General features: G+C 42.6%; 1 protein-coding gene across 2 annotated transcripts in view; it reads right to left on the reverse strand.

The window, feature by feature from the left end:
• Positions 1–22,683, reverse strand: part of CXADR (CXADR Ig-like cell adhesion molecule) — a 57,063-nt gene extending 34,380 nt beyond the window's left edge. Inside the window, exon 1 of one of the 2 annotated variants that reach the window (XM_054973384.1) lies at positions 22,471–22,678. In XM_054973384.1, the coding sequence (XP_054829359.1) occupies positions 22,471–22,525 (55 nt within the window). In that variant the 5' untranslated portion in view covers positions 22,526–22,678. Of the gene's footprint in view, positions 1–22,470 lie in introns of both variants that reach the window. The other variant, XM_054973383.1, reaches the window with a different exon arrangement.
• Positions 22,684–23,095: the final 412 nt, after the last annotated feature.

A 23,095-nucleotide genomic window follows, 5' to 3' on the forward strand; every position in this document is an offset into this window, starting at 1 on the left:
TCAACTTTTATTGCAAGATTCTTACAGGTATGCCCATTTTCTCTTTTCAAAGAAATGTAGAGACAAATGCCTTCCATATAACCCTCTTATATAAACACAAGCAGGAGACGCACAAAAACTCACAAAGAGAATTTCATTCCTTTCAGCCGATGCCTTTTCCATACTTGTTTCTCTCCCTTTTTCCTTCCTTCTCCCAGTCTTCAACTTCCTGTTCTATCCTCTTTTTCTCTCCCTGGGAAGCCTCTACAGTCTTCCCCTTTGTAGGCAAATTAATCCTGGTTTTGAAAGGGGAACATGAATACTAACGCTTCTTATGCATATTGGAAACTGACAGAAGTTACAAGGGATTTGTATTTTTAAACACAGCTGCTAGGCACAGAAAATATTCTCTTCATTATATTTGGAGAAAAGCTCATATTTCGGGCTTCAAAACACCAATATACAAGTTTTACTATCCTACTATATAAAAGGCTAAGCATATTCAAGACAACTCATTTCCTACCCTGGTGCACCACCAGAGGGTGCTGCTGTAGAGGGAAGCCCAGATGAGGCAGCCAGACTTCCAGAGAGCGCCCCACGGTGGGAAGCCCAGGCTGAGATCAGGCGGCAACACCTGCCCCCCACCATCACCCAGCTGGGATCAGGAGCAGAGCAGGTAGCAATGCCCACACCCATTCAATCTGCCAGAACCAGGTACAGTGTCACAACAGAGAATCTCCCGTGTGGTATTATGTCTTCATAATTGTTTTAATAAAGGATATATTAATTGAGTACTGTTTCACAAATTTGTTTATACAGAGTAAGGGATGTAATAAACAATTTGTATATTCTTTTGTTTCTTTTGACACAACCATATACTACACCATATATTGCAACCTCCCTAGAACCAGGTACAGAGCAGACAGCAATGCCCGTCCCTTCTTCACCCAGCCGGGATCAGGAGTGGAGCAGGTAGCAATGCCCACCCTCGCTTCATGTTGCCGGGATCAGGTGCGGAGCAGGTGCCGAGGTTCGTCCCTTCACCTGGCCAGGATCAGTTAATTTATAATGTATTGTAAGTTGTGTATTAAGAAAAAAACAGTCACTTGTATTGTATTGAACTGATACATTTTATTACAGCTTTGAAAGTGCATGGGGAGGAGGTCTGATGACCCCTGATGCAGTCTGGAAACAAGTGTTTAAAATAACCAGTTCCTTGTCGGGTCCTTAGTCCTTCAAGTTCTGTCATCTCCTTGTTCCATCTGTCAAGAAATATGAAAACTACAACATAAATATCTACAATCAAACAGCAACTATTTGCACATTTCAGCGTGGACTTGATTGGCAATCCCCTATTGAACTTTCAGCACTTTGTGGGAGCCAATCCTACTTCCATTATTGGTCGGACTTTGTGTCTTATAGTCACTTTGTAAATTGGTGTGAATTAAGTATAAAATTGTAAAAATATTTATTGTCTTATATGCACTGTGCCACTTTAAGAATATTTCACATAATATAATTTTGAAGAGAGTCTTTAATGGTATATGTTGTTTGTTCCCTTAGACGTGGTTATCCACCCGGGTTCTTGCAGTTTACTTCTAAGGGTGCTTCTCCTTTCCTTACTGTGGATGATCCTAGCTAGGTGAAGGGGGCGGGCATTGCCACCTGTGGTGAAGGCGGGGGCCGGGCATTGCAACCTGCTCCACTCTTGATACCACCTGGGTGATGGTAGGCTGCGGGCACCGGAACCTGCTCTGCTCCTGATCTTGGCCAGGTGAAGGGGGAGGAGAAGGCATTGCCACCTGCTTTGCTCCTGATCTGAGCTCAGTGAAGAGCTTGGATTTCCACCTGCTCCACTCCTGATCCCAGCTGGGTGAAGGTGAGGGACGGGTACTGCCACCTGTTCAGCTCCTGATCCCAGCTGGGTGAAGGTGAGGGATGGGCACTGCCACCTGTTAGCTCCTGATCCCAGCTGGGTGAAAGCAGGGGGTGGGCACTGCCACCTGCTCTGAGCCTGATCCCAGCCTGGGCTTCCCACTGTGACACGCTCTCTGGAAGTCTGGCTGCCTCATCCAGGCTTCCTTCTACAGCAGTGCCTTCTGGTGGTGCACCAGGGTAGGAAGTGAGTTGTCTTGAATATGCTTAGCTTTTTATGTAGTAGGATTTTCCAGAACCATTTCATATCTGTGAGCGGCCCCCTCGATGGGCATTCCCTCCTGCCGCCTCGCCGTGGCGCCCTTGCTGTGCGGGCGGGTCCGAGCCCCTGGGCTGCCGCGTAGCTGCGAGCGGGGCCGCTGGTCAACCGGAAAAAGGGGGGTTGCCTCTCTCTTGGCCTCAGAGGGTACTGATGGTCAGGGGCGGACCCTTGGCATTTCCAGTCCCTGGGTAGCACCGGCCCTTACAGCAGGGCTGGCCTTCCACTTCTCTCCTCCTTGGCCAGAGGTCCTCCACCCCCTTTATACTCCCAGCCTCCCCCCTGCTGCCCTCCCCTTTCTATGTCCCTCCCCCCCAAGCCAATCTCATCACCCAGGCCACCGCTGGCCACACCAGTTTTCCCCCGTCCCAGGCCCTGGTAGGGTCTCGTTTGTCCCACCCCCCTTCCCTGTTGGCCCTGGCCGGGGCAGGGCAGGACGCTGGCCCCTCAGGCTCTAGCCGACGCCAGGTGCATTGGGGCATTGCCTCTCACCGTGTTCCCTCGGCCGCCGGTGGGGGTGGGGCCTGCACTCAGCCGGGCTCTGGCTGCCTCCTAGCGGCCCGCCGCTGGCGCGGGCTGCAGCAACACCTGGCAGCCGTGCAGGCTTCGTTCCTGCGGCGGGGCACACCTCCTGGTGTCCGGCTCCACCACAGCTTCCCCAGAGCCGGCGGGCATGCCCTCGCCCTCTCCTGGCCCTGGCGTCGCTGGGCGCCGGGCTGCCGTTCCCCCTGCCGCTCGTCTTCGGGCCACTGGGCACCTCACTTTCAGGCTTTGTGCTGCCGCGCTCGGCCCCAGCCGTGACCCCCTTGGCCACGTCGGCCCCGACCCTGCTGGGCTTCAGGTAAGTTGGGAACGGGGTTGGGTAGGCCGGGGCAGGTGGCTGAGCCGTCCCCGGACAATATCCTATTCCTTAATAAAATGGCCACCTGAACAATTCTACCATAGCAGTGTAGAAGGCAGGCCATTCTATAAGGTGGGGGCAACTACAGAGAATGCATGTGTATGGGCAGTTGTCAATATTGCCCATTTGCCAGGTGCCACCTGCAGAAATTCAGGTAATAAAAGAAAAGCTGTCATGGTCGAGGATAAGGAGACAGGTGATGCTACAGATATGAGGACTCAAGCCCATTAAGGATTTTTTTTTATGTGATAGACCTGGTAACTGATCACTTACCGGTCTCAATTCAAGGTACTGATGTGAACAGTGTAACACTCAACTTGCTGTCATTGTTACTTTTATTCTAAGGTAGGGGGTATATAATTTTGAACTTTAAAAAAAATGCATCATTTCACAGCACATCATTAATGATTGTGTGGCTGAACAGATACAGCTTAGATTCTCTCTTTTTTAAAGTATATGTTTGTATTTAAAATATGAATTAACATACTAGGGCTATTATAAGCATAGCCCAAGTATTAGTAGTAACACTTTCTAAAAACTAATGACACCATTTCAGAACTAAATAATTAATATATGTATATCATCTTTAACAGCTTTTTATTTTATAACTAAAGTTTTCACAACCTTTTCTGAACATTCTTGAAACTCTGGTTCATGAACTAAAAGTTAACTGAACAGGTTTCCTAGCAACAGCAGCTTGTGACCTTACTTTACAAAGATGAAGTTGTCAAGTTCATAGAGAATTTGTATTCTTAGTACTGCAGTAAAAAAAGTATCAGAGACAGCAGCACAGAGAAGGGTTATCAACAAAAAGTGGGGGGAAAGAGAACATAGATTATAATTCCCCCAGCTTCTATGCCTTCTACTGTCTATGACAGAGAGCACTACAAAAGTTTGAATTCATGCATTCCTTTCAAGCCTGCTACCTTGAAACCGGGACTTAGAGGAGTATCAAAAATAATAACAACCTAGCTTTAAAAAGCAATTATAAGGAAAAAAGCAATCAAGTCTACATAGCACCTCTCAAGTGAATATAACAAAAACATAAGACCATTATTGGCCCATCTAGTCTACCAAGTTCCTATCCATTCAGTGAGACCCCTAATCTGTGCCTGACTAGCCAGCCTTACACATGGAACTGGTAGCAATTCTGAGAATGCTGACTTTGAGATCCTGGCCATTAACTTACTGCCCCTAACCTAATTTCCACCCCAGGACCTGAAGACTACATTTCCCAATGGCAGTGGTTCCAACATGCACCACAACAGCTGACTCCTCCCCAACAGTATCTATCAACCTATCTAGACATCACACCATGTCTACAACCTTTGCACCACGCTGGCAAGTCACAATGCAGGTTAAAACATCTGTCACAGACCCAACTCTGAATTCCTGATAACTGAATCATGAGAAATGCTACATAAAGGATCTACATGCGCTCTCCTTAAACATTTCCTCATTGGGGGGTGAGCACTGAAACCTACCATGAAAATCAAGAAGCCCGTGTGAGCAGCATTTACTTAAGTCATCGCTACAATCTGAACCACAATGCCATGGAAAAGGCAGCATCCATGTTGTAGAATTACTTGGGCCCAAGTGGAAGAAATATTAAAGAAAGATCAGTACAATCATATCAATGTGACTTAGAACCAATCTAGAATATGTGGAAACAATTTTATGTTATGAACTGTTCAGGTACAGAGCTATTAATAGATCTGAAAGTAAGTGTAACAAAATCTGGATCTGAGATCTGTAGCAAAAAAAAGGGGAGGATGGCTGTTTGGAAAAGCTGCTTATTCACAGCCACTTATAATAATAATCTTTATTCTCTAACTGCCACCCATATTACATCTTTGATTTTCATTATTCTACTTCAAGTATATGTATTTAGGTAATCCAAAAATATGACATCACAACATGTTCCTTTATTCACACTGTCTTACATGTACTGCTGTGGACAAGCCTATTTATTCAAATGGCTTCCATCTAAAAAAAAAAATCAACATATTGTTCAGACTGGGGGTGGGCGTAACTGCCATAAGGGCGGGCTAATCAGTACTCTGCACAGCCTACTAGAGCAGGAAGAACTGGTTGCTGCTGCCACCACTGGTAACAAGATCTTCAGCTCTTTCCTTCTGCTACCTCCTTTTGTTCCCATGGGTTCTGAATACTACTTCAGAGCTGTTCTAATTCCTTACATCAGCTAATGAAACTAATGGCACCCTAGGCAGGTACCTACAGTTGCATAGCAGCAATGTTTTTTGCATCTTTTAAACATAACACAAGTGCTCAGATTTGCCTGCCAAATGCTTTCAAGGATCTTTGAAAAGGCACTGAATATATCATTTGGTTATGGAGTGATCCTCTGAACTGGACCTGTCTACATTCCACGTTCATCTAACTCTTCTGTAGTATTCTAGTCTACACCTATATGTAGAAGCATTTTGATACATTACAAACTTTAAAAATTAATTAAAATGAAAATTACCAAAATGTAAAGTATCCTACAAGTTTCTTCACAATATGTATTGCTTCTAAGATACATATATAATACTGGCTTTTTAAAAAATTCTATCCTTGAAACGTTTTAAGTTTGGATTCAAAAAGTAGTATCGTTTTTAGAAAAATACACATCTATGTTTGTGCACCAAACAAGACAGAAGCACAAAAGCGCTCCACAGTTTCTAAGAACAGATGTTCACTTTGTACATTCTCATTAAAGATCCTATCTCCCAATTTTGTTAAAGTTTAGCAGAAAGCAAACGCCAAGAATTAAGAGATTCCCTTTCTATATAACCTCAAGGAAAGAGACTGGAAAATTATTTCAGAAGGTTTTCTTTATAAATTTAATCTGATCCCCAAGACTTCTCTCATATGGAGGCCTTCGATAAATTCTGATAAGCAACTATTCTCAAGAGCTGTGATATATGGCTAGTAATTCACCTCTGAAATTGTGAAATTCAAAGAGCCCAGAGAATGTACTATTAACATTTACAGTCTTTAATGTGATTATCTAGTATGTATACAAATGAACATTACTTTGCTAAGCCACTAAAACATTGACAAATACAGGTTCATTTGCATAGTCAGCAGATATTTGATGATAATGGAGTGTATTTCAGAATAATGAATTTCAAGTATGTATGTCTGTTGGATGTTTCATATACAGATTGCAGTATCTTCATTTACATTTTATACTACATGTATAAACACATTTTACTAATGCAAACAATGAACAAGGAAGAGACTTATTAGCATATGTCCAAGACAAGCAATTACACTTACCACTGATAAGTATTATACAAGTTTACAAAATACATGTACATTGAAATCATATTCCTGAACTGCATGTGTATTTTATAATAACATTTGATTTATATACCACCCGTCAGATGACTTAACATCCACTCAGAGCCGTTTACAAAGTATGTTATTATTATCCCCACAACAACAAACACCCTGTGAGGTGGGTGGGGCTGAGAGAGGTCCTAGAAACTGTGACTGACCCAAGGTCACCCAACTGGCTTCAAGTAGAGGAGTGGGGACTCAAACCCGGTTCTCCAGATTAGAGTCCCGCACTCTTACACCAAACTGGCTAGCTAGTCATGTGGCTGTATAAGCATTTTGCTTCAAAAATTCACATGCATATTAATTTAAATTCCTAACAGTTTATCTAATAAACCCAGTAAGATAGACGATCCATAAGAAAACTAGTAACAATATGACCAGAACAGATCCTGTTTGTTAATATATTTATTGTAACTAATCCAAACACAAAATTTAACAACTTCCAGAAATTATAAAACATCATTAATTACTTGTAAATACTATAGCAATTGACTGAAATTGTGACTCGGTATATATGTGCCTAACAAGGACATATTTAACCAGTTTGCTAATGTTCATGGTCACGTACAGAGTTCTTTCTTTCAGTCACTGCACTATGCCAGGCCTTTGGGAAGGTTTTCTGATTCTGTATAAAGTCATATTTACATGAGCTATTTAATTGTCTGGGGCTGTGCAGGCTGCCAGGTGCCAGCCTGGAGCAAAGCTTTGCTTGTACTTTTTCATGGGTAGGAATGTAAAAAAAGGAAGAACCAAGACAGATGCCAAGGCTTTCAGGCAATACACAATTTCCCTATTTTACCTTACAAACTAAAGAGGTGTCATAGACCTGGGCTTCTTCTCCCCACCTCCACCCCCACCCTGCAGCAACTGACAAAGACAAAAGTTTTGTTTGGAGTAGCCAGCAGGCAAGGCTGAAGAGGAAGACTGGATGCAGGGAACAAAAACAGAGGATAAGTCTCGCCTACAGTAAAAAGAACAATCAACATTAAAAAGTCAGTGATGTCTCTGCATGAAAAAGACCAGCTGATTCAGGGTCTCTCTCAATGTACTTTTAGGTAAAAATACTAAGCAGCTACAATTTTATCTAAATACAAATTCCACTCTACATCCTCTTACCCCTTTACATTTGATATTATCTCCAGTAGGTAAAAAAAGACAGGAAACCATGTGTTAAGAAACCACCTGGGAATAGGGAGGTCTATTTTTCAAACAAAGCCCTTCTGTGCCTTTGTTTCACTACGTTCTTCTCTCAGCCAGATTCCAATACTAAAAATGAGACTTGAGGGGAAAACAATACAGAAATCAATCAAGTATAGAAACGTAATATTGGGTCAGAAGGATTTAATTTCTCTCACCTGTATGTTCCATTTTTGTTTAAAATAAATAAATGAAATCCTCCTTGAGGAAAAAAAACTATTTAAGCACAAATTCACAAATGCCTATGCCCTATAAAAGCAAAAATGTTAATATCTTGTCGAAGGCTTTCACGGCCGGAGAACGATGGTTGTTGTGGATTTTCCGGGCTGTATTGCCGTGGTCTTGGCATTGTAGTTCCTGACGTTTTGCCAGCAGCTGTGACTGGCATCTTCAGAGGTGTAGCACCGAAAAACTGTCTTTCGGTGCTACACCTCTGAAGATGCCAGTCACAGCTGCTGGCGAAACGTCAGGAACTACAATGCCAAGACCACGGCAATACAGCCCGGAAAATCCACAACAACCAAAAATGTTAATGGAGATGCCTTCACCTATCTGCCTGAATTTTGCTCACTGTGGCTTAATGCACTAAGAATTTCATCCAAATTTAATGGAAAACAACACAAAAAGTTATGTGCAGAAGTGTGTCTCCCACTCAAATGGGAATGGAGTATAAAACAATCTGAATAGGTATAGTTAATATTAAAAGTAAAGCATAAGTCAAACACAGCTGGAGTAAAATTTCTATGTATAACCCTTATAGGTCGTTTAGGGCTATCAAGACATCAGTAGCTCTTGATGGCAGTGTGCAAGCTTGAGTGACTATGTAATAATAAACTACAATTTTACTTACTACTAGAGATGAGCACGGTCCAAAAAACTGATCAAAATTTGACACGGACTGGCCTGGTTCAGCGTTCGTGATCCGTGTCGTGGTGGGGTGGGCGTTTTTCACAGATGCGACAACTTTTGGGCTGGTCCGTTGGTTCATGAAACCAGACATCCCGGCGCTGAGCAATCAATTCCCTAGGCAATGGAGGGGAAGTCCACAGACCTTCTCTGGTTGTCAAACAGGGAGCTCCCATTCTTTTCTATGAGAGCAGGAGGAGTAAATTCCCCACCTCTGAGGCAAATAGTTTCCGTTTCCAGCAGGCAGTAAAACTAGGAGAAACTGCAGGGTGGATTTTTCAGTCACAGAGGAAAGTATTTGAAGCTTTTGCTTGAGATTCTGGCTGCTTCTGTTTCACAGTCAGGCTCAGGGGCTAAGCCTGTAAGCACGCACAGAATATTTTTATATATTATAAGTATCATTATTATGTAGAGAACTTGTCCCAGCTGGGAAGGTGCCTGGGTGGGTCAGGGCTCTGGACCACCCCCTGTCCTTGCCAAGTGTGAAGGACACACACACACACACACACACACACACAAGCGGAATTTTAACCTCTTTCCCCATGGGTCCTCCCATCCCCTAGCCCACCAGTGCCTGCCGCCCTCTGGCTGCATCCCAGCAGAAGTACTTATTGTCCATAGCTGGGTTCATTCCAGGAAGATCTGACCCCCCCCTTTGGAAATTCCTTTCCACTAGACCATGAGGATCCATGGTTTTGAAGCATGGTTTTGTGCCATGATGGTGCAACGAAGCGGTGAGTGCATGGTTTTTTGGGTGCAATTTGTAGCAATAGACATGATGTGGGATTGTGTGGTGGATTTTGGGTGGCCCCATGTAAAAATCAAGAGGATTCATGAGGATCCGTACTTTTGAAGCATGTTTTTGCACCATGGCGGTGCCATAGATCGGTGAATGCATGATTATTTCAGTGCTGTCTGAAGACTAGGACAAGATCTATAATATGATGGCTTTTTTGCTTTGTTTCAATATAAAAATCATATGAATTCATGAAGATCTGTTTAAAATCATCTGAATCTGACTTTTATCCACTCCCTTTGATCTGACCCCAGAGACCTTCATTCCACTCTGGGGGCTTTCATTCCAGGCCCAGATAGGGTTGCCAGCTTCAGGGCAGAAATTCCTGGAGAATCTGTGGGTGAAGCCTGAAGAAGGCAGGGTTTGGGGAGGGGAGGAACCTCAGCAGGGAATAATGCCATAGAGATCTCCCTCCAAAGCAGCTGTTTTCTCCATATAAACTCATCTCTGTGGCCTGAAGATCAGTTTAGGGAGATCTCCAGCCACCACCTGGAGGCTGGCAACCCTAGGCCCAGAGAAGAAAAGTGCATCTAAGCTTGTGCAGAAATAACAGAGAACAGAGCCTCTGCAGAGCACTTTTTGTTCTCAGAGGAAGATTCTCTAACTCCATTCCACGTTTTCATTGCAACTTTTTGGTGCTACAGTGTATTTCAATGGAACCAATGCAAGTCAATTGTCATTCGCAACTCCCTATTATATTTAGTAGAACTTTCCTGGGGGCAGCTGTTTTGGGCGTCTATAACTCGGACATCCGAAATCCAAACTTCACCAAACTTGGAGGGTCGCTGGAGGAGATCCTGCTGAAGACTCCCTGCGAGTTTGGCATCTCTGAGTGTGAAAGGGGCTGTCCTAGAGCCCCTGGAAGTGACAGACCATGGGCCGATGAACCAGTCCAGAACAGGGGCAGGTCCGTGAAACTGCAACAGACCACGGACCAACAGTCTGTGGTTTCTTCCTGGTCTGTGCCCACCTCTGCTTACTACTGTTGCTATATTTTAAACGGATAACATATCATATACATAGTTTTGTAAGTTTATAGATAATAGAAAGTGTAATAGAAACTTCTAGCACTACATTGAGCCAACTACCATCATTATATCTCATAACCATAATTTACTTTCTGCATTATGCTATGTCATGCCTTTTAGACAGTTTTTTGTTTGCACTGTTTTAAAATTCTATAATCCTAGTCTTATTACATGTTTTATGCTGTCTGATTGAATTTTTATCTAAGTAATTTGCCTTCTGTGTCAGCAAGAAAGGCTGGCTAAAAATGAAATAAACAAACAAACAAACAAACAGAGTTAAATGTGCTTAGATAGAACATTATGGGTTGGATCCATTGCAAAATGTCCATTTACATCTCTTGCTGAAGCTGTAAGAAAAAGATTGTGGTAGCTCTTTGTACCAAATCAGATTTATTTAATCCCCATTTGCATTTCTACTACAGCAAGATCTTTTGCAACTAATTTCTGGGTGCTAACTGCATATGCATAGAATCACAGAATCATAGGGTTGGAAGGTATGCTAGGGTCATCTAGTCCAATCCCCAATGCACAATACAGACTGATCATCAATCACCATCTAATGGATCAATGCTTCTCGCACTTTCTCCATGCCAGAACTACAATCCCTAGCACAATCATTACACTATCTCCATTATACATGGCAACCTCCAAATAAGATGCTTGGATCCAATCAGGGGTCATTTCGTAGAAAAAGAGCTGGAGGAACTCATTAGCATAACTCATTAGCAAAACTCATTAGCATATGCCATGCCCCTTGCCATCACTGGAAATGTGTCATTAGCATAACTGATTTGCATATGCCACTCCCCCTGACATCACCTATCCTGGCTGCTTTGGACCTAATCCTGGCCATTCAGGGCTGAAACTGGGCCCAAAATGGCAAAAAGGGGCTGAAAATGGCTGAAAAGGGGCCCAAAATGATCAGGATTGGGCCGCTGCTGAACAGGAGAGTGATCCACCACCCATCAAGGGCCCAATCAGGGCTGTTTCGGCCCCAATCCAGGTCAAAACGGGCCCAAAATGGCCGAGAGTCAGGTGGGTGGGGCAAGCTGACATGTGACATCTTTGGGGAACTGCTGGAACTGCGTTCCTGCGTGTTCCCCCTCGAAATGAGCCCTGGATCCAATAATCCACTAGTCTAAGGACCACAGATCTTTCCCATTTCCCTCCCCTAGCAGTCCCACCTGACTGTAGGAACATTGATTTCTGAGATTGTGGACATGCAGTTTAGGGGTCTGCAACAGTATAGGGAAAAGACCACCTGTTCCTCCCCAAAAGTAGGAAATGCTTGTGGGTGGAAAACATGGAGAAAATTCACAACTATCAGCACCTTCGGCTGACAAGTCACTAGATCCAACCCAAGGACTATGTATGAAGTGATTCTATGATATACAGTTTCTTCTATAGACAAAAATTTCACTGAATAGAAATAGCTGCTTTTGAGAAAGGCATGTGGAAGACTTAAACCACTGATTAGTAGTAAATTCAGTCTTTCTGTAAAATGTATAACTTGCTTTCATACTGATCATTAATGAAGCTTGTTTTAATGAACAGTTTCCCCTAAAAAAAAAAAACCCTGAACAATATCAATGAGAATTTAATAGAAAAATTACTATTATCTCCATAAAAGAATATCCTCGGGATAATGCTTGACATCAGTCATTTGCTAGTAAACGCATATAGTCCTCCCAAGACAATACTTCTTAAGGCACCTAGAGGGCAGGGACATACAGAAAGACAGAAGTGTGTTTATCCGCCCATCACGGTGAAGATATCTCCTAAAAATTAACACACTGTGCCTTGTTTGTGAGGCCTTTTTTTTTTTTTACAAATAAATCAATATGAATGTTACTGAGCCAAATGATGGTTCTGAATTATCACACACCCTCTATGAAGTTTATTTAACTTAGTCCCTAAACCTAGTCTAAAGCTATCTTTCGACATAGAAGCAGTATTCTGCACGATGATAATGAAGTTAACATACAACCCAAACTGGTACAACTTGATGAGTGTAAACAAGGAGCCAATAAGGTAGCTTGCCAGGAGCGTAGCAAAATACCTGTTTACCTCTGAGGAACCCCGAAGACAGATCTTTCTGTTTAATTTGTATATGACCAAACTCTACTGGTGGAAACACTGGGGAGTCAAACACATCGTAGTAGCTGATGGTTCAGAACATTCTAGCCCTGTGTGTGTGTGTGGGGGGGGGGGGAACAGGTGGACAGGCAGGCAGGCAGGAAGAGAAATATATAAATTTCATTTAATAAAAGAAGTGTTTAAACTGTCAAAAACTAAGCATTAATAAGCTTACAGTGTAAGAATATACATATTCTTAGATATTATCAGTTATGCTACTGATTTTTGATAGGAAACATTAACTTGTTATCATGATCTGGTGTCAGTTCTGTACACAGATTATTAACAATGCCACCACTGGAAAACACATATTACACAGGTATAATCCATCTAAGGCAAACTCTTGCTATCTTTTCTGGTCCGGGAAACCATTTAAAAAGTTTGTAGCCATAATATATAAATGTTAAACAAATCCTTACTGTTTCCATGTTTAGTATTTTATTTTACATCCCCACACTGAGAGTGAGCCCTTGAAAGTTCTGCAGAATGATCTGAATTCATACAGTGTCCCACAAAAGCACAGAAAAGTGCTGAATTACAATTCATCAAGAGATTCAACACTAGCCTGGGAGAAGGTACAAGTTCACTGACCCCATGCCCACATCATCACTAGCTCATCAGTGCAGCATTCATATGCAGAAGAAGTCTATGCACATAGGCACCCTCCCTTCTCACTAGGTGTGCCAGGTCCACTCTAGTAACCAGTGGAAGATGTGTGTGTGTGTGGGGGGGGGGGAGCAACGAGTTCCCTACTTTCACCGTGAGAACTCTGTGGCACCAGCTGATGACATCATTTCTGTTGTGACACACAAGTGACAACATCGCACCAGGGCCAATTCTTTTGGAATCAACCCCAGTGCAATGCCATTATCTCTGTGTCACTCCAGAAACTACATCAGCAGCAGCAGATGGTTCACATTCATTTCCCCAGCCCAATGGCAAGCAATCTCTGGGTGGCCTTCCTACTCCCAGCAAATGACAGGTAGAGAAAAGAATCCCTGGGAGATTGGCCATCAGTGGGCAAGCATCTGGGTAATCCCCACACTTGGGAATATTTAGTCTTGGAGACAGCATCTATACATGTACACATCCTTCAGGGGTAGACTCCATGCTCATGAACCAGCAATCACATGGAGGTGGAGGCAGCCTGCACATGCCCAATTCCATTTTACATGGCTTAACAATGCACAAACACTGTGTTCAAATGGCTATAATCTCTCCCCAGACTTGAAAAAGGTCTTGGGTTTCCCATCTCATTCCCATGTCAATGAGTTCCAGCTTATCTGCCCATCAGATCTATCAACAGTTGGGAGTGATTCTCATGTATTTTGAACTGATTGAGTTCTCTGATTAGTTATTGATTCAAACCAGTTCTCTTTGTGTAACATCTCCCCACCCACACCTTCCTGTTACTTGTAACTTTAAGCATAAATATATCTGCTATGGATATACACTTCATACATCTGATAACTCACAGAAGGTTGTGCTGGAATAGGTGTTGTTAATCTTTAAGGAGTCACTTTGCTGCAACAGACTAATATTGCTATCCTTCTAGAATTATTTTCGTTCTACTCAATGCCATTAAGGAAAAGGAATCTGATATGTTGGGCCCTTAACAGCTTGAAAGCATGAGGCTTAAAAGCAAAAGTTAACTGCACTTTCATCAGAGGCTTCTTTGTATCTCATAAACAAGTGTTTTACTGCCTTTCGGTTTCCCTTTCCATGGTGGTATACCCTCATAGGGAAGGGGGGTTAAAAAAGATAAAGAGAGTGCTCAGCATCACTAAAAATGTGCACATCTAATAGGTACGAACAGAGATTTTTACTAAAAAGTTCTTCCAGCCCTAGCGACATGGTTTCAGTGACGCCCCATCTTATTCATTCATTCATTCATTGGTTGTCTTTCTCACTAAGACCCAAGGTGGATTACACAATCAAGCGAACATAATATAATCAAAAATTGGGCCATTTGCTGAACAAAATACAGTATGTTCCACAGTTAGGACATTCAAAGAACAGATACAATAGGACATGGTAGCAGAAACTTTGAAACAAGCATAAAGCTGAAACACAGAGATGAAACGTTTCTGAAACAAGAGAAACTAATTAAAATAACATTTTTAGCAACATGAAAACTACCCAATAGAAGCATATCTACCTCAGCAGACTAACCAATAGCATAGAATGTCTCTAATAGCAACCCTTTTGAGTCCATCCTGAGGAACAGTTTAAACCAGTCCAAGGCACATCTCCTGATACCTACTTCTACCTTGAAATGCCTCAATAGGAAAGCATGGTCTACTGTACAGAAGGCTGCAAACAGATTCATGAGGAGCAACAACTAAGCCTTTACCTACATTTAGTCACAGAACATCAACTAGACCCACCAGAGCCATCTCTATCCCATAGTTTGGCTGAAAAGCAGACTGAAAAGAGACCAAAGTACACGAGTTGTCCAAGAAGGCCTAGAGCTGGTCTGCTATTGCTCACTCAACCACTTTGCCCAGAAAGGGCAGATTAGAAATTGGGTGATAATTGGCTACATTGTTTTTGTCTAAGGATTTTTTAATGTAGTGGACAAATGACCACCTCTTAGACAAGCTGAGGGAAGGTGACTTGAGTTAGTAACTGATCTATGATAGACATCAAGGATTCCTTTATGTGGTCTTTACAAGATTTTGTAGCTAGGATGGGCAACGATCCAGTGTACAAGTAGTGGCAGATGCTAGAATTCTGTCAATATCCATCACTGTAACTCAGACAAAATTATTCAGCAAATCAGATGGTGTGTTAAGCATTACCTAACTACCTCACCTATATTACAGCTGGCATCCAGATAAGAGCTTATTCAAACTATTTTATCAGCAAAAAACATTGCAAAGGTGTCACAGTTGTCTGTTCTTGAGCCAGATTTAGGATATGTCGAGTTACCTTAAACAGCTGGGATGTACATGAACCAGCTGGTACAGTGGTTGCAGAAAAGTGACATTTCTTTCCTGCTATCACCACTGCTTCACAAATCTTCCAATGGGTTCTGTAATATGCTCAATCAGATGAGTTTTCCACCATTATCTTTTCTAGACATCTTCCAGCTCTCTTTAGATTACCCACTCTGCAATGAACCAGGGGGCTGGCTTCCACTGTAAGGGTAGGAGAGGTTAGTGAGGAGCAATTTTGTCAATATGTTCAAGAAGCTTCACATTTCATGCTTCCACTGCAGCCGTAACAGAAACCGTGTTCATAATTCTAAAATCCCCCAGAGCATTTTGGAATTCAGAAAGATCCTTGAGCTTTTGTGACCAGATTATTTCAGCTCGGCCTCCCATTTGGGAGGTTGTCAGGGTCACAGTGGTTAAGTGGTTTGGCTGTGAATCATCATCTACTGGTATTATTCCCACTACTGCCATGAGCTCAGCAGCTGGCCTTGGGTAAGACACTCCTCTCAGCTCCAACTCCCCAGCAGCATTGTGGGAATATTCATTGCTCTGGGTGGGCACTAATCTGTCTAGAAGAGTGGTATATGAGCACAGTTATTATTGTTATATTCATTCTTGACTTCACCATGGTCCAGGCTGAATCTCCAATCCTGAAATAAGACCTTCCCTCAAAGACTCAGAACAAAAAATAACATCTAAGGTGTAGCCTTTTTCATGTGTGGAAACATCCACTATTTGAGAGAGGTCTAGGGCTGTTAAGGAAGCTATAAAGTGTTGGACCAGCCCTGAAGTGAAGCACTGATGTTGATCATATACATATTTAAACATAAGTAAATTATATTAGTTTAATGAGGGTGATCCCAAGGCAGGCATACACAGGACTGCAACTGTGAGTATATTCCTTAATACCATCAGACTATTGGTTGTACTCTGACTGGCAATGGATGTCAGGGTCTCAGCTACAGATCATTACCAGAAATCTATTTAACTGGAAATGCCAGGAGTGAACTAGGGGGACATGAATGAAAAGTATATATTCTAACTAAGCTATGTTCTCTCTCTTTATCTAGAAATTGTATTTGAAAAGTGGACTCTGTTCTATGAACTCTTGTCATTAAAAGGTGTTAGTCTTTAAAGTGCCAGAGAATGCAATTTCTTGAAAAAACTTGTTAGCCTTTTCTATCTTCATACTAAATTCTTTAGAACAAGAACTTAAACTAAGCATTATACTAGCCCTTTTAACAGCAAGTAAATAATGTTTGTAACAAGCTCAAATATTCTGCAATAGAGTTACCCACCATTGTACCCACAGGCACTTATCCAAGCACCCTCTATGTGCTTCAGAAAAGTAGGTGGTAGCATTGTGAAGGTATAACCAGTAACTGTCTGCCTTCAAACCAACAAAACATCTTTTCTCTTGGAGCCTCTCTACCACTCAAAAGAAAAGGATCCAGAATGCTGTAAACTGGACCCCTGGATCAGCTGTGATGTGGTGGAAGACAAGGAGCACCACAGAAGCAGAATACCCCTTTCCCTTCTTGGTCATCTTCTCTGTGTGCGCTTTGGTATCCTCTCTTCCCCCCACTTGTCATCTTCTGTGTTTGTTATCCTGTTGGGATGCTTCTCTCTTTATGTATGTTTATATTCACCATACCTGTAATGTTCTGCATGTAATGTATTTACTTTGCATGTTATTCCTGTTTGTTAATTGGTATTTTTTTAAAAAAAAAATTTGTTACTGTGGATTTAAATGCAGGGTTCTGAAGAAAGAAGGAGAGGGGCTGGATGGAGCTCTTCCTTGTTGCATGTTCATTCCCTGACAATATAATACAAGGGCAAACAATATAACAAAATTTAACAAAATGTAATGTATCAATAATGAATTAAAGTCCAAGGAATGAACCAGACATAAAAGTAAGCCCCCACATAAGGGAGACACAGGCAGTGCAACACAGCAGCGTAGTAAGGTGCAAAGTAAGTGCAGTAAGGATCTTTAAACATCTTGTTTGAAAACAAAGCCTTTAATTCTTAATGTTGCTTGACTTGTGTGTTTTCTCTGCAGGTGCCCACAACCAGGCAAGGGGTACAAAGACCCCAACGACTCTACAAGGAGCCAGCAAAGAACTTGTTTCAATTTCTCTTCCTCAGGAGTCAAAAAACCAGAGGACCATCTTGAACACAATGAAGCACCCAGATAGGCTTTTTGGTTCTGTAGGTATCATGTTGCCACAATAGAGATTCTAGATGCTTCATTGTGTTCAAGGTGGGGCTATATCTCTTCTCTCAAACATATTAATGAAGGCATGATTACCTAGCATCTCCAATAATGGGAGGGGGGAATAATCATGAGATCTAGGCAGCAATTTCTGTAAGCTGCAGACATTGATTCTATAATTTGGAAGGATGGAGTTACCCCCTACATTCACTGGATGAATCTTGTGAATAAGAAACTGAGCAGACATTTCTAAAATTTATTTGAAAACTAACAGTTCACCTATGATGCCATTGAATTGGGCATCTCAATGGGCCCAAACTAAAATCTGCAATAATTCATTCATATTTGGTATGCACCATCTGTCACCAACCTTGAACCTCTATATCTGACATTTTCTTTATCTCTTAGACTTGATACAGATGTAACTGGCAGGAACTTTGGACATGATGAAGCAGCAGAAGACAGAAGTGTGGAAGCTTGCACATCCCTACTGCTGAAGCGTTAACATCCCCCCTTTAAAGCAAATGTAGTTCTTGTTCCAACACCAGCATCCCTCTTCTATCCCACCTGAACTGCTTTAGAACACAGAAGTAGAAAGAAGGATGTGTGATAAAGATCCATAAAGATCACATCTAATGAGGTCAACATACAAGTGCAAACATGCACCTTCTGAAAAAGTGTAGGTCAACAGCAAACAACCTCCTCTTCCAATAGTCTGCACATTCCAAAGGTATTGAGGACGAGAAGAATCCAATGGTGAAAAAAAAGAAAGAAAAAAACCTTATGGAATGACAAGTACATAAAACTCTTCCCAATCTCAACCATTCTTGATTACCATTTAGGACTCTATTAACCCTTAGGATTTACTTTCATTTTCTGAGAGTGGAATCTAAACTTCAGTCCAATCTTTGTCAAGCAATACTAAGTGATAGATGAAATAAGTTGTCACATTTTCAAAGGAAATCTTTTTTGAACTAAGTATTTTGTCCTCTGGAAGTATATGATGATTTCTAGAGCAAGTGGTAATATGACAATATCAAAGCAGAGTTAATATAGGGTTTTCTTCTTTAAAAAAATCCCTCTGTGGTTCAAAAATCATTTTTATTATTACACAGTCACAGGTTCTAATTTGTTGATGAGGAAGTTTACTTTCTACTTCTGTGCTATGCCCTTTAAAGCAAACTATTGTTTTATGACCATAGTTTTTATCCCATGAGTAATGTTCCATCCAGACTCTGCCATCAACAATAGAATGAAACATTTCAACAGGAAACAAAAAGCTATCCTAATAATGCTGAAAAGCATTTATTTCATATAACTTAACCCCACAGGTGTTCAATGCATTGAACCCTGACTACTGATGCAATTTAACAGCTCAGTTTTAAAATAATATTACGAACCAAAAGAGAGACAGTTCAGCCATACATCATTAAAAGATAGCAGCCCAAGGAGACACAAATATGATACACCGGAGAACATATGCAATATAAATGTTATCAGTATTCCTTTCCTAACATCATTAACACTCTGATTTCAAGCCTTACATTAGAACACATCATCTCCAAAAAAAACCTGAACCACAGTAAATGCTTCATTCCAAGCAAATTCACTGACATAAGGTCACTTACTGGATATTATTTATTTAGACACTTATAGCCAACTTTTCTCCCAAACCGGGCTTCAAAGCAGCTTACAACTTTACTTTCCCCTTCATTTTATCCTTAAAACAACCATCTTATGAGGAAGGTTAGGCTGAGAAATTGAGAGAGAGAGAGAGAGAGAGAGCCATCTCCTTGTCCAACACCCTAACCACTACACCATGCCAGCTCTTAACCTGAAATCTGCAGCTGCAATGCAGAATGTTCACTCGACATTCTTTAATTCATAATTGCTGAAATTTAAGTATATACCAAAGTTCAGTCTATAGACAAACCATTCATAGTGACGCAAGCTATTACCTAAGCTAGAAACTAATCCTGCACTGCAACATCCTGCTTTTGAAACCACTGTTAAGATTGTCAGAGAGTGCATACCTAATGCACAGCAGAAGGAACAAAAGTTTTCTTTTTCCCCAGAGAGTCCACCTCTGAGAGTCTCCCTTTATAATGAGAATTACCTGCACATCTATCCATGGCTATGTCACATTGTTGTAAGAAGCCTCATATTGATCCGTTTGTGTGTACCAAATATACACATGCTTATATGACAGTTGTCTGGTGTACTTGGTACAAAATAATATAAAGCTGCAACTGCCTTGTACTATCAAAATAAGTCTATCTAGCCCAATACAGGCCATAACACCATTAGCTCTCCAAGGCCTTTTAAAAGTGGAGATATCAGAAATTGAATTTGGGATCTTATTTATACAAAATACGTGAAAGACCACTGATCATAGTTCACTATGATCCCTGCCAGATTTTCCAACCACACTAAACAAGATGAATGTGTGTTTGTCACATTTTCTGTTTTAGGTGGATAGCCATGTAGATCTGTAGTATATGAGAAAAATTTGGGTCCAATAGCACCTTAAAAAACAACAAGCTTTCAAGAGTCAAAGCTCCTCCATCTATCTGATGAAGGGATCTCTGACTCACAAAAGCTCATACCCTAGAAATCTAGTTGGTATTTAAAGTGCTACTGGACCCAAATCTATATCTTCTGTTATTCAACAGAGTTGGCAGTATTTTTCCTACAAGACTGTAATACCTACTCAGCAAATCATAGGTGAAACTGTCCTAAGTTAAGATGTAGCTCAGCTTTTCATTAAAGGGTATCCTTTCTCCAAACACAGCTACTAATCTAGTATCTCAACAGGTTTTTCCTATCAACTCTTGTAAACAGATAATTGAATTCTGAAGACAAAGAATCCTAGCTTAACTGCACAATACTGAATAACTTTGGGGGGGGGGAATAGTTTATACCAAATTTAAGAATAGCAATACTGTTAGATCTGTTGCAGCCAAAATTAAAAGAATCTTGACACCTTAAAGAGCAACAGATTTACTATGGTGTGACTTGACGATGAGATGTGTCATCAATGCATTATATGAATTAAAGGTAAAGGTAGTCCCCTGTGCAAGCACCGAGTCATTACTGACCCATTTGGGGGGGGGGGAGGGGATGTCACATTACGATGTTTTCTTGACAGACTTTTTGTTACGGGGTGGTTGCCATATGTATTACACACACATAAAGAAATGCAAGAGACAGTGTGTGATAATGCTCTGCAAAGCTCAAAGCTGTACAAGAAAACTATGCTTTTAAGGCATTAACTTGTACTTTGCGTAGAAATATCACAGCCTGATTCTCTTGCACTTCATTGACTTTTGATCCCACTGTTTACTAGCACTTTTTTCTCTAAGTGTGCATATAATCTGGCAAATAAGTATGCACTTTAAGCATATGATGGTGGACTCTAATCCACAAAAGCTTTAGACACCCTAACGTGTAATCCTAAAATGAGTTACTCCAGTCTAAACCCACTGATTTCACTGTAAAATTCCAATCCTAGGAACACATATCAGGGAGTAAACCCCGCAGAGTGCAATGGGACTTATTTCTGAGTAAACATGCGTAAGATTACACTGTAAATCCATCAGTCTTTAAAAGGTGCCATAAAATTACTTTTGGTTTTACCTTTTGGTTCTACTGGAGGGCATACTTTAGACTTGATTATCTTTTAAAGATATAGTTAGATAGTTATATACCACTCTTCTCCCCAACAGGAAGAAAAGTGGCTCACAACATTGTTTTACTCTCCTCCATTTTATCCATCTAGTGACTGCTCTAAGGCTGCCCAACAAGCTTTCTGTGGCACAATGGGGATCTGAACAGGAATCTCCAGATTCTAGTCCAACACTCTAACCATCATGTCATGCTGGCTCTTAAAGAACATCGGGCATAACAGAGATTGCAAAGAGGCTTTCCCTTTTCCCCAGTACTTTTTGAGCTCCGCAGGCGCTATCAGCTTTATTGTTCTCCATACAACCACCTTTTTTGCCCTGGCACTTCCTGGCTGTGCTTTAGCCAACCTACCGTTCCACGCGGTTTTAAAAAGGCTGGGGGCGGTATTAAAGGAGGAGGGAGAGTAACAGTGTTTTTCTTTTGTTTTTGTTAACAAAGCCATCCTTCACACAGAGCAGACACAAAGCTAGCCTGGCTGACAAGCGCAGAGAGATAAGGACTCTGTTCTGGGGCGCGGGTAAGGGCGGCTCAGACAGTCCGGCGCACTCAACAAAGCCACCAAGCTCGGCGCGGCTGAATCACCGGAGAGGGACCGGGATGCCTCCGCCCCGCCCCCACCCAGGAGAGCCCTCACAAAGAGGCGCGTCCCTTCAGCCACCGATTCTCGCCTGGTGGGGCCGGGGAGGAGCGCTCGCGTCCTGGTTCTGCTCCAGAGATTGGGGGGGGGGGGGCCGCAGGGAAGGACAGCAGAGAAGTCGCACCCTATACCTGATCGAAAACCAGGAGGCGCGGGAGAGACCCGGCACTGAGAGAAACACAAGAAACATCTTTCCTCTTCCGCACCCACCCCCGCAGAAGAAAAAAAAAAACCTGTCTGGATTAGTTTTCAGTCTCAAAATTAGCTTTTGCACTTCTCAGCTGTGAAGGGGATCCGAGAGAGCCACGTCCACACAGATAGCGACCCCCAATGCCTTTGTTCGGAAGCCGGGGGGGGGGGGAGGATTCAGAAACTGAAGGGGCGCACGGGGGTGGGGGCGAGATACCACAACTCACGAGTCAATGTAAACGAGGAGAGAAAGCGCAGGGACGGGTCTTAGGAAGGTCCGGGGGGGGGCTTGTGTTTGAGCCCCCCCCCCTCACCGCCGCTTACCTGCACGGAGGAGCAGGAGAGTCCAGAGCAAGCGCAGCAGCGGCGGCGACTCCATGGCGAGAAGAACAAGGGTCGGCCGGGGAGACAGCGGCGCTCCTGAGGCAGTGACTAATTCCCAACGGACACTCTCCGCCTCCTCCTTCCCCGCACTGCCCAGCAGGTGAAACGACCGTCACTTCCGCCCGGCCACAGCCCGCCGCCCTCTCAGCTGTCCTTACGAGGAGGGAGAGAGAGAGAGAGAGAGAGGGAAGAAACCTCAAACTCCGGCCCAGGGACAAACTCGGCTCACGCCCAGCGCCGGCAGAAGAACTCGTGCAAAGCATCGGCTGGGCAAACGCACCCTCTCGCCCCGCCACCCACAGGACATGTTTTTCCCGCTTCGTAAGGCGCGTTCCGAGCAATAGCTACTCTCGTCAATGCCGGGTGCACTGCTGACTCCAGAGCTCGAACACGGTCGCTTGGTCGAGCACCTATTAAACTAGACTCGCGATCAGCGTATGTGGGCGAAAGATTACCCTTCCCTGTCCTTTTCTATATGCGATCCCAGGGCACTGAATCCGGCTTAATTCAGGCCAAATACCAGGATGTGTTTGTGTGCATGTGGCATTTACTATGAAACACTCTA

The sequence above is a fragment of the Eublepharis macularius genome, chromosome 3 (assembly GCF_028583425.1).
Source record: "Eublepharis macularius isolate TG4126 chromosome 3, MPM_Emac_v1.0, whole genome shotgun sequence".
Lineage (NCBI taxonomy): Eukaryota > Metazoa > Chordata > Lepidosauria > Squamata > Eublepharidae > Eublepharis > Eublepharis macularius.